Source organism: Serinus canaria, chromosome 18, assembly GCF_022539315.1.
Source record: "Serinus canaria isolate serCan28SL12 chromosome 18, serCan2020, whole genome shotgun sequence".
Taxonomy (NCBI): domain Eukaryota; kingdom Metazoa; phylum Chordata; class Aves; order Passeriformes; family Fringillidae; genus Serinus; species Serinus canaria.
The window spans coordinates 10,569,646-10,580,423 of record NC_066331.1 but is presented as its reverse complement, the minus strand read 5'-3'; the positions used below and the strand labels follow the sequence as shown (position 1 = coordinate 10,580,423).

General features: G+C 64.5%; 1 protein-coding gene across 2 annotated transcripts; it reads left to right on the top strand.

Annotated features, from left to right (window-relative positions):
• The first annotated feature begins 1,013 nt into the window (after positions 1-1,013).
• Positions 1,014-5,810, top strand: RNF222 (ring finger protein 222). 2 transcript variants are annotated; one of them, XM_050981467.1, is made up of 2 exons: positions 1,014-1,561; positions 3,197-5,810. In XM_050981467.1, the coding sequence occupies exons 1-2, from the start codon at positions 1,528-1,530 to the stop codon at positions 4,030-4,032; spliced, it is 870 nt and encodes a 289-aa protein (XP_050837424.1). In that variant the 5' UTR covers positions 1,014-1,527; the 3' UTR covers positions 4,033-5,810. The 2 variants fall into 2 exon arrangements, with proteins under 2 accessions (XP_050837424.1, XP_030088149.2); XM_030232289.2 differs by having other exon boundaries at positions 3,192-5,810.
• Positions 5,811-10,778: the final 4,968 nt, after the last annotated feature.

Genomic DNA, 10,778 nt, shown 5'->3' with positions numbered 1-10,778 from the left:
CCCACGCTGAGCCCGTGGGAGCCCAGCCCGGCCGGGCAGGGGAAGGAGGAGCTGCCAGCCCAACTGGCGCTGCCCAACAGTCCCTTCTTGTCCCTGAGCATCCCCCGGCCCTCAAAGCCGCATTGTTTCCCCGTGAGGCACTCGGGATTCCCGCTGGGAAGCGGCATCCCGGAGGGATGGGAGCAGGGGGAGCGCGCGGGGGACAGCCCGGGGTCAGGGGAGGGGACATGGGCCACATGGTGCCACTGCCACATCCAGGGGACCCCTTGGAGCCCCCCAGCCTCTCAGGGGGTTGTGCTTGGGCTGCCCCCATTTGGTGTCAGAATAAGGCTCGGGGTCATTCCCGAGGGATTTGGTGGCAGCAGCAGCAGGGAGGCAGGGCCAGGGCAGGGCTGTGCCACCACCCAGGTCCCTCTGCAGCCTCTGGCAGGGGAGCAGAGACCAGAGCAGGGTTTGGGGTCACAGGTTTGGGGTCACAGGTTTGGGGTCACAGGTTTGGGGTCACACCCAGCTGTTCCTTGTGTGGACAAGCGTTCACCCCATGGAATGGCAGGGGGAAGAGCAGATCCCCTGGATCCCGGGGGGAAGGGGCAGCTCCCCAGCTGGTGGGGACTGTCCCCCCCCCCCACCCTGGCACCCCGGACTGCCTGCAGTGCCCTCGGCAGTGTTCTCCTGGTGCCAAAGCACATCCGAGAGCTCCATCTCCCGGGCACCGCGGAAAGCATCGAGGAGGAGCTGAACCAGGAGCTTTCGTTAGGCATTTTGGACTGCCCTGGCTAAAGAGGTCCTCGCTCTGGGCTCCTTCCTGCAGGCTGCCTCAGGAGCAGAATGGACACCCCAGAAGGAAAAACCGCTGATTTTCCCACTCTAATCCAAAGCAAGCGTGGGGCAAGATGGATAAACTTGTGGGTGATGAGGGCAGGGTGAGGGATGGGCAGTGGGGTGAGGAGGGGAGGGGGATGAGGGCAGGGTAAGGGATGGGCAGAGGGGGTGAGGAGGGCAGGGGGATGAGGGATGGGCAGAGGGGGTGAGAGCCCAGCACCGGTGCAGGACCTGCTGCAGGATGTGCAGCTCACCCCGCGCTGCAGCCCCAGAGGCTCCCGGCACCCCTTCAGTGCCGGATTCCTTGGGCTGACCCCGCAGCATCACACGGGGATAGCAGGACCGTGCCTCCCGTGCTGTCCCTGTCCTTGTCCCTGTCCCTGTCCCTGTCCCTGTCCCTGTCCCTGCCCCCGCGCCTGACGCCAGCTCCTCGCCCACTCCCGGGCCAAGCGGGCCGAGATGAGCCTTTAAAGGCGAACGGGTTCCTCCGCATTCACTCCGCGGGAGCTGTCCCTGCCTGTTCCTCCCTGTCCCTGCCTGTTCCTCCCTGTCCCTGCCTGTCCCTCCCTGTCCCTGCCCGTCCCTGCCCTGTCCCCGCTCCAGCCTTTGAGCAACGCGCCCTCCTCAGACGCAGCCGGCCCCCCCTGTCCCAAGGGTGTCGCGGTGTCCCCAAGGTGTCCCGGAGCTGTCTGGGGACAGCCGTGCATGGAGGGGCCGCTGCCCTGCGGCCCTACAGCAGGTAAGGGGACTTTGGGGCATGGGCTGAGGGAGGGGAGCAGCCGTCCCCGATCCCTCCTGAGCCAGGGCAGGAGCCTGGGTCCGTTCCGTGCTGGGTGAGGGGGTCCTGGTGTCCGGGGCAGGGTGACAGCCCTGCAGGAGGAGGGCAGCCCGGCCGGGGGTGGCACACCCCACATCGGCTGGGAGGGTGGCCGTGGCACAGTCAGGTGTGAGAAAAGCGGAGCAGGCTGGGCGGGGGCTGGAAATGCCACCAGGTCTGGGAAAACCTGCAGCTTTGTGAAAGTCAGGCTCCTGAGCTGGTCTGAGGGCTGAGCTGAACATGTCCCCTCTCCCTTCTCCTCTCTGCCCTCTCCCTTTGTGCCCTGAGAGAGGAGGGCAGAGCTTCAGCCCCATCTCTGCTCTGGGGCTGGGCTGGGCTGGGCTGGGCTGGCTCTGCCGTCCCTCCTCTCTGACTAACCCTGGCACGGGCTTGCTGCACCCAGCTCCAGCCTGAGCGTGCCCACGGCCTGGAGATGCCATGGCCTGGCCACCAGCACAGCCTGGCCACCAGCACAGCCTGGAAATGCCATGGCCTGGCCACCAGCACAGCCTGGAAGATGCCATGGCCTGGCCACCAGCACAGCATGGCCACCAGCCCTGGCCATCCTCCTGCAGCCTGGAAGGAGCCTGGTGTGGGTGTCTGCTGCCTGCCCTGGTTGTGTCACCTCCCTGGCTGTGTCACCTCCCTGGCTGTGTCACCTCCCTGCTCCACCAGCCTGGCTGCTCCAGGCTTCCCCGGGCCCCTCAGAGATCTCTGGGATGGGAGCAGATCCCTGTTACTGGCAGGTTCCATCCTGGGATGGGAATGCCCAGCAGCTGAGCACAGAGGCACTGGTGACACAGTGTGAGACTGAAGTGGCACAGTTTGTGTCTGGAATGGCACAGTGTGAGACTGGGATGGCACAGTTTGTGTCTGGGATGGCACAGTGTGAGACTGGGATGGCACAGTTTGTGTCTCGGATGGCACAGTGTGAGACTGGGATGGCACAGTCTGTGTCTGGGATGGCACAGTGTGAGACTGGGATGGCACAGTCTGTGTCTGGGATGGCACAGTGTGAGACTGGGATGGCACAGTCTGTGTCTGGAATGGCACAGTGTGAGACTGGGATGGCACAGACTGTGTCTGGAATGGCACAGTGTGACCCTGGAGTGGCACAGTCTGTACCAGGAATGGCTCAGTCTGTGCCTGGAATTTCTGCCCCAGGAGTTCAGCTGGCAGGGCTCCGTGCAGGGGCTCAGCCCTCTGCCCCTGTGCCTTGGCACCCAGGGATTTTTGCCCTGCAGGGCTCTGGGGCTGGGATCCTCCCTCCGTCCCTGCCCAGGGGCTGCACGGGGAGGCTGAACCGTGCTGAGAGTGGCCGGGCCATGGCAGGCACCCATCCCACCCCGCGAGGAATTGACGGGGATGGGGGACCGGACACGGAATGGCTTCAGACTGACCCAGGGCAGGGCTGGGTGGGACATTGGGAACTGGGAATTGTTCCCTGGCAGGGTGGGCAGTGCCGAGAGGGCAGGGAGGAGGGGAGCTGAAGTGATGGACAGTGCTGCTGTCACCAGAGCCCGATTAACCCCTCGTGCCCCTCCTCGGCCAGCACAGCAGGGATGTCCGAGACCCCCCCCAGCAAGGAGGCTGCCCCGGCCGAGTGCCCCGTGTGCTACGAGAGGTTCCAGCCCCTGGAGGCCACGCACCGCCGGCTCAGCTGCGGCCACACCTTCTGCCACGACTGCCTGGTGAAGTGCCTGCTGTCGGCCAAGCTGGACGGGCACGTCCAGAGCAGCATCGCGTGCCCCGTGTGCCGCTTCGTCACCTTCCTCAGCAGGAAGAAGGCTCTGTGGCTGCCCAGGGCCACCGACCCCCGCGCGGCAGAGGTGCCCCTGTCGCAGCTGGCCAGGAGCGAGGCCACCAACACGCCAGAGGTGCCCCTGTCCCCATCGTCCCTGTCGCAGCTGTCCAAGAGCGAGCCCACCAACACGCTGGAGGTGCCCCTGTCCCCATCGTCCCTGTCGCAGCTGGCCAGGAGCGAGGCCACCAACACGCCAGAGGTGCCCCTGTCCCCATCGTCCCTGTCGCAGCTGGCCAGGAGCGAAGCCACCAACACGCTGGTGGTGCCCAGCCACTTCGTGCTGCCGGTGCAGAGCCTGGAGCGGGTTCCCCCCGGCGCGGGGCTGGCACGGGAGGCGCACATCTTTGTCATCAGCGAGCACGGCATGCCGCCGCTGGCCGCCCAGCACTGCGGCTCGCTGCCCCGGGGCAGCCGGGGGGACGCGGCCAGCTCGGGCTCGGTGTCGCTGGCCGGCTCGGTGTCGTCCAGCCCGGCGCTGGGGCTGCAGTGCTGCCAGTCGCCCATGGCCCTGGCCGTGATGCTGGTGCTGACCGTGGCCATGCTGGCCGCCGTGCTGCCGTGGCTGCTGCTGGTCAGGAGGGACTTGTAGCACGGCTGGGACCCCGAGGGGGTGTCGCTGGTGCGGGGACACAGCCGGGCTGGAGCTCTTCTCTGAAAGCTCCTGGAGAAAGCCCAGAAGCAGCTCCAGGTGAAGCTCTCTCACCTGGCCAGGGGCTGAACGGACTCTCAGACCTTCCTGCAGATCTCCAGCTGCTGGCAGTGGCACTGCTGGCATTTTCTGTCCCTTCTGGTTAAGATTTGGCAGGCCAAAGGCTGCTGTGGCTCCTGCAGGGTGTCTGTGGGGAGGAGAGGAGCCCCTGCAGCCCACGGCAGCACCTGCGGGGCCGAGGGGGCCGTGCTGCTCCTGCCCTGGCACCGGGCACAGCCAAGGGCTCTGGGGCTCAGGGCTGCCAGGCTGTGGGGCTCTGGGGGTCCCCAGGCTCTCAGGACATGGGGGTCATCGTGATGCAGCCAGCCTGGAGCAGAAACTCACAGCTTCCACCCCGGGATGGAGAAACCACAGCCTGCAGCTGTGGGGCACGAGGGCAGGGAAAACAGAGGATGGAGAGAGTAGTGCTGGCCCTGCTGAGCTCACCTTCCCCTCTGCCAGCCTCCCTGCAGGGCCCTGGGGTGGGAGGGGAGCCCAGCTCACCCCACAGGCAGTCCCAGCCGTGCCCTCTCTCTCTGAGCTCCCAGGGTGTGCCCATCCTCCCGCTGGCACAGCTTCCCTCCTGCCAGGGGCACCCAGGGACACAGGCTGGGGGTAAACCCAAGCTCTGGCCATCTCAAGGGGCAGATTTGGGATCCCACCCTGTGCTAGGGCCCCGTGGCACAGTGACATTTCCTTGTCCCTCTACCCCACTCCTGCAGTCTCAGGGCCCAGGGCTCATTTCCACCTGTGCCAGACAGGCTGGGCACTGCTCTGCCCCAAACCTCCTGGCTTTGCCCTCTTTGGGACTGGTGCCAGCCGAGGGGACCCAGTGCCAGCCCCCAGCCCGGGGTGGAGGGCAGTGGGCAGCAGGGGGGCACAGCTGGGGTTTGGGGTGCTCCAAGCCTGCTCTCAGGGGAGAGGGAAGGGCATTGCTGGACACCCTTGCTGGTCCTGGGGCCACTCATGGCACTTGTCCCCAGCCCAGTCTGCACCTTTGGCACCTTTGTCCTCCTGACCCAGTCCCTGGCCCTTTAGGTGCTGCTCTCACTCTGTCACCTGGGAATGTGTCACTTCATGGGCACCCCAGGGTGAGCAGGACATCCCTCACTGCCCCCCCACGGTGAGCAGGATGTCCCTCACTGTCACCCCCGGGTGAGCAGGACATCCCTCATTGCCCCCCCACAGTGAGCAGGATGTCCCTTACTGTCACCCCCGGGTGAGCAGGACATCCCTCACTGTCCCCCCACCGTGAGCAGGATGTCCCTCACTGTCCCCACAACGTGAGCAGGATGTCCCTGCGTGTCCCCCACGGGAGGTGGCAGTGGGGCACAGGGCTGGCCCAGGGTTCCCATGATCCTGAGGGAAGGACAAACACAGCCAGCAGTGCCAGCAGTGCCACCAAGGTGGCTTTGGGACCAGAAAAGACTTTTCAGGGCAACAAATCAGGACACTGTGGGGCAGGGCAGCTGACGGTGTCCCCTGCCACCCCTGGGGTCACAGCTGGGGACAGTACCCTGCTGCCCTGCTGCTCCCTGTGAGGTTCCTGCACTGCCCCAGCCCTGTCCCAGTGTCCCCACCCAAACCTGGGGTGCCATGACCCCGACCCCATGTGAGAAGTGCCTGAGACACGGCACTGGAATGGAAACCCCGTTTCATAAGCAATGGTGACCTGGCCATGACGTGTCCCTGCCTCATTATTTAATAATGAACCCTGTTATTAATTGTCTGGGCAGTCGGTGCAGGTGCCAGGGCGGGCTGTGGGAGGTGGCACGGGGCAGCTGCAGCCCTGGAGATGTTTGGGGGGGCAGTGGGGACTGGGGAGGGGCTGGGGGTGTCTGGTGCTGTGCCAGGGCCAGGCACAGGGGACACCCAGGGAGGACAGGAGGGTGTTTTCCACAGGGTGGCACTGCTTGGCCAGGGATGGTGGGCAGGGCTGGCAGGGGCAGCCCCAGAGCCCCCAGCCCCTGCCCTGGGTGGGCGAAGGAACAGGAGCTGGAGAATCCCAGGAATTGCTGTGCCAGGCGTGCAGAGATGGCACCTCCTGTGCCCTGGCAGGTCCTGTGCTGCAAAGTGCTGCCTGGTGCCCAGGGCCACTGTCCCTGTGTCCTCGCTGTCCCCACGCCCTTGCTGTTCTTGTGTCCTCACTGTCCCCATATCCTTTCTGTCCCCATGTCCTCGCTGTCCCCATGTCCTTGCTGTCCCCATGTCCTTGCTGTCCCAAGGTCCTCATTCTCCCCATGTCCTTGCTGTCCCCATGTCCTCGCTGTCCCCATGTCCTTGCTGTTCCCACACCCTCGCTGTCCCCACGCCCTCACTGTCCCCATGCCCCCACTGTCCCCATGCCCTCGCTGTCCCCAGTCCTCGCTGTCCCCAGCCCAGGCCCCGTGTCCCAGTGCTCCCAGGGATGTGCCTGCTGTTTGAGGCCAGGATCCTGCTGGATGTGGGGAGCTGCTCCCAGACCCTCCTGTGCAGCTGGAGAAGCTCTCCTGCCCTGCTGCAGCAGAGCCAGGCCCTCCTGAGCCCCTTGGTGCCCATGGCCCTGAGGAGGTGTTTGGGTCCCCAGCAAACCACGGCCCCCAGCGCTGCCCAGCCCCTCCTCTGTGTCCTCCAGAGGCTTCTGGGGCCATTTCCAGCTCAGCCCTGAGGGCCTCAGTGCCTGGTTTGCCACGGGGACCTGCTATCCCAAGGACAGCTCAGCCTGCAGCTCTGGGACAGGGACTCCATGGAATAATCCAGAATGGTTGGGCTGGGACCTTGAACCCCATCCAGTGCCACCCCTGGGACACCTCCCACCGTCCCAGGTGCTCCAAGCCTGGCCTGGGACACTGCCAGGGATCCAGGGGCAGCCCCAGCTGCTCTGGGCACCCGTGCCAGGGCCTGCCCACCCTGCCAGGGCAGAGTTTCATCCTCACACCTGCCTGATCCCTGCTCCTGTGCAGCCCTGGCCAGGCTCCCCACACACAGCTCTGCTGGCATTTCCCCTGGAGCTGCTGGAGGCTCCTGGCCACATCCTGGCTACCCTGGCTGCCCTGGCCCCACCGTGCCCCTGTGCCACTGCTGCTGCACCCCAAATGTCCCCTTGGCTCCCAGCCCTCCCTGGGGCTCCCATCAGAGTCCCCTGGGTGCTGAGCTGGCCCAGCCCTGCTCCCTGGATGTGCCATCCCCTGTCTCACAGGTGGCACTGTCCCTGCCCAGTGTCCAGGCCTGGCCAGCAGCAGCCAGGGGTCACCCGAGGCCGTGACCAGTGCGAGCATGGCCAGGTGACCAAGAGAGGCCATTAGGGCAATTATCACTTGTCAATTCTCGTCGATTATTACCTAATGTGAGTGTGGGGAGGCAGCCAGGGCTCTCCTGCAGCTGGGCAAGGCCAGGGCCGTGCACACAGATCTCAGCTAATGGCACTGGCAGGGCCAGGGACACTCCCTGCAGGCAGAGAGCACAGCCTGCCCCCTGGGCTGGGGCTGCAGCTGGGGCTGGGACATCCCCAGGTGTCCCCTGCCACCTCCTGCCCCTCCTCTGCCTAGAGCTGGGCTCTGTGCAGCCCGTGCTGTGCCCCAGCTGTGCCCCAGCTGTGCCCTGCTCCTCCCGGGCTGCTCCATCACCCTCCTGGCAGGTGCCAGCCTGTGCCACCTCCCTGTCCTGCCCTCCCCCAGCCCAGGTCTGCTCTCTGCGGGATGGCAGCAGGCTCCCAGGCCAGCAAAGGCTGCGTCACGCATCATCAGCAGCGGGAGGTGGCACTTGGATGGCACAGGATGGCAGGAGTGGGAATTGTGCAGCCCAGGAGTGCTCGCTGGGCAGGCAGGGCTGCAGGCTCCATTAGGGAGCGGCCCCAGAGAGCCCCAGCTCCATCAGCCAGGCCTGGCCATCAATTATTGAGCAGCAGGCTCCTCCGAGCTCCTGCCCTGCCCTGCAGAGCCACGGGTAGCTGGGGATGGGCTGGGGCTGGGCTGGGGCTGGGGATGGGCTGGGGATGGGATGGGCTGGGCCGGGCATCCCAAAATGAGGGATCACGGGGACAGGGTGGGGCTGGAGCTGTCCCCTGGTGAGGGGCTGATCTCTGTCCCTGTGGCTGTTGGCAGGGGACAAAGCTGAGGTGCAGAGGAGGATGGGGCCAGCCCTGGGTCACTCCAGCACCCTGAGACACTCCTGGTCCTTGGGTCACTCCAGCACCCTGGGTCACTCCAGCACCCTGGGTCACATCCCACCCAGCTGCCTGGGCAGGCTTTACACCTCCCTGTGTCATCCTTACCGATCCTTTTGTCAGAAATTCGGTGATCTACCCAAAAACCCCCTCTGGAATGTCACCAGAAGTGTCTGCACCCTTTTTCCAGTAAGGGCTGGCAGAGCCCAGCCGATGCCTTTTCTGGGAAGAGCTCCTTTTGAGCAGTTTTGCCTTAGCTGAAGCCCCACTTTGCATCAGGAAATGGAGCTGGCCAAGCCATTTCCATGTCTCCAGAGTGATTTATCTGCTGGCTGCTGGCACATCTCCCCTGGGCAGAGCTGTGCTGACAGGAGCACTGCAGGGCACCCTGTGCATGCCCAGCTGCTGGCACAGGGTGCCCTGGCCAGCCTGGCTGGAGCCAAGCAGGGGCTGGGATCCCCCTGGGGTGCCTGAGGGAGGGACTCTGGGGTTCAGAGAGGAGCTGAGAATAATCCTGGGGGACAGGAAAGCCTGGGGAGACTTTATTCTGAGGTGTGGAGACCCTAGGAAACCCTCCTTGGGTGCCCCAGGGGGTGGAGCTGGCAGCCCCTGGCACAACCCAGGTGGCTGCTGTGGAATCTGGGATCCTTAGGGAGCATCTCCCTGGGGACAGCTGGTGACTGTGGCTGCTGGGGTGAGGTGTCACCTCCAGCCACACCTGGGCCCTGCCTGCTGGAAGGGTTTGGCCCCGAGGTTTCCCTTCCCTGTGGACAGCCCAGCCTCCCCTGTGCTGGCCCCGAGAGACAGCGGCTGAGCCCTGGTGGGGACAGGACATGGAGCTGGCACAGAGCTCTTCTGGTGACTCTCACCCAAAGCCCCCTCAGCCAGGGCTGGAAGGGTTAAATCCCAGCTCGGAGCCCATCCCTGGGCTGGGCTGGGCTGGGCTGGAACTGGCCAGTGCCGGGGCTGGGACCGGGCACCCCCTGCTCGGGGTGGGGGAGCTGTGTGGGGACACAGGAGGGGCTGGGAGAACCTGTTACTCCAGGATGTGCAGATCCTGCTCGTCCCCCACCCCAGCAGCCGGCTGAGGGGGCAGCAGGAGCCAGCAGTGGGCAGGGGGTGAGTGCAGACTGATTGGAGAGGGGGCAAAAGGGCTGTCCATCCTCCAGGGACTGTCTGTCCATCCTCCAGGGACTGTCCATCCTCCAGGGACTGTCTGTCCATCCTCCAGGGACTGTCTGTCCATCCTCCAGGGACTGTCCATCCTCCAGGGACTGTCCATCCTTCAGAGAGTGTCCATCCCTCAAGGGCTGTCCATCCTCCAGGGACTGTCTGTCCATCCTCCAGGGACTGTCTGTCCATTCTCCAATGACTGTCTGTCCATTCTCCAGGGGCTGTTCATCCTCCAGGGACTGTCCATCCTCCAGGGACTGTCCATCCTTCAGAGAGTGTCCATCCTCCAGGGACTGTCTGTCCATCCTCCAGGGACTGTCCATCCTCCAGGGACTGTCTGTCCATCCTTCAGGGACTGTCTGTCCATTCTCCAGGGGCTGTCCATTCTCCAGTGACTGTCTGTCCATCCTCCAGGGGCTGTCCATCCTCCAGGGACTGTCCATCCTTCAGAGAGTGTCCATCCCTCAAGGGCTCTCCATCCCCCAGGGGCTATCCTGAGTGGCTGTGCCAGTGTCCCCAGCCCAGCAGAGTGACACAGCTCCTTCTGTGCTGGCTGTGCAAGAGCAGCATGGCAGAGTCCTTGTGTGGAGCTGCTCCTCCTCCTCTGCTCCCTCCTGACATCCTCTCCTGTCCTTTCCTCTCTCCCTAGGAACAGAGTGAAAGGAGATGTGAGTGCTTTAAAAAGCCCTGACAATAGCTAAGAAATTGAAGTTCTCCTCAATAGAGAGGTGTGGAATCAAACCTCTGGGACTCAGGGCTCCATGTCCCAGCAGACAGAGCCCAGACAGAGACCCCAGCAAAGTCCAGGGTGCCAAAGGGATGCTCAGGGATACTCAGGATCAGCCCAGCTCCAGCTACGAGTGAGGCTGGCAACATTTGGGCCAACAGGAGGATTTTCCCTCCCTGGGAGATCCAGGCTCATGAGCAAACCCTGGCACTGCTGGTGCTGCCCCTGGTCCCTGTCCTGGTGCCCAGTGAGGGATCCATGGCAAGGTCAGAGTGGGAAGGAGCTCAGAGTGCTGAGGGCAGGTCCAGGACACAGGAGGGGACTCCTGGAGCCACCTCAGCATTTTGGGGCTGCAGCATCAGCACAGGAAGCTCTGCAGGGCTCTGGGTGTCACTGGCATCACTGGGGTGACTGGGGGGCACAGGCTGGTCAGGAAGCAGAGGGAGCTGCTGGCTCCCAGTGCCCACGTGGGCTCTGTGCCATGGCCTCGGGGCTGTGCCAAGCCCAAGGACCTGGAACAACCCCCAGGCTGGAGCAAACAGCCCAAGCACAAAACCACAAAAACCCAGAGGGAAAGATAAGCCCTTGAGTCAATACCTCACT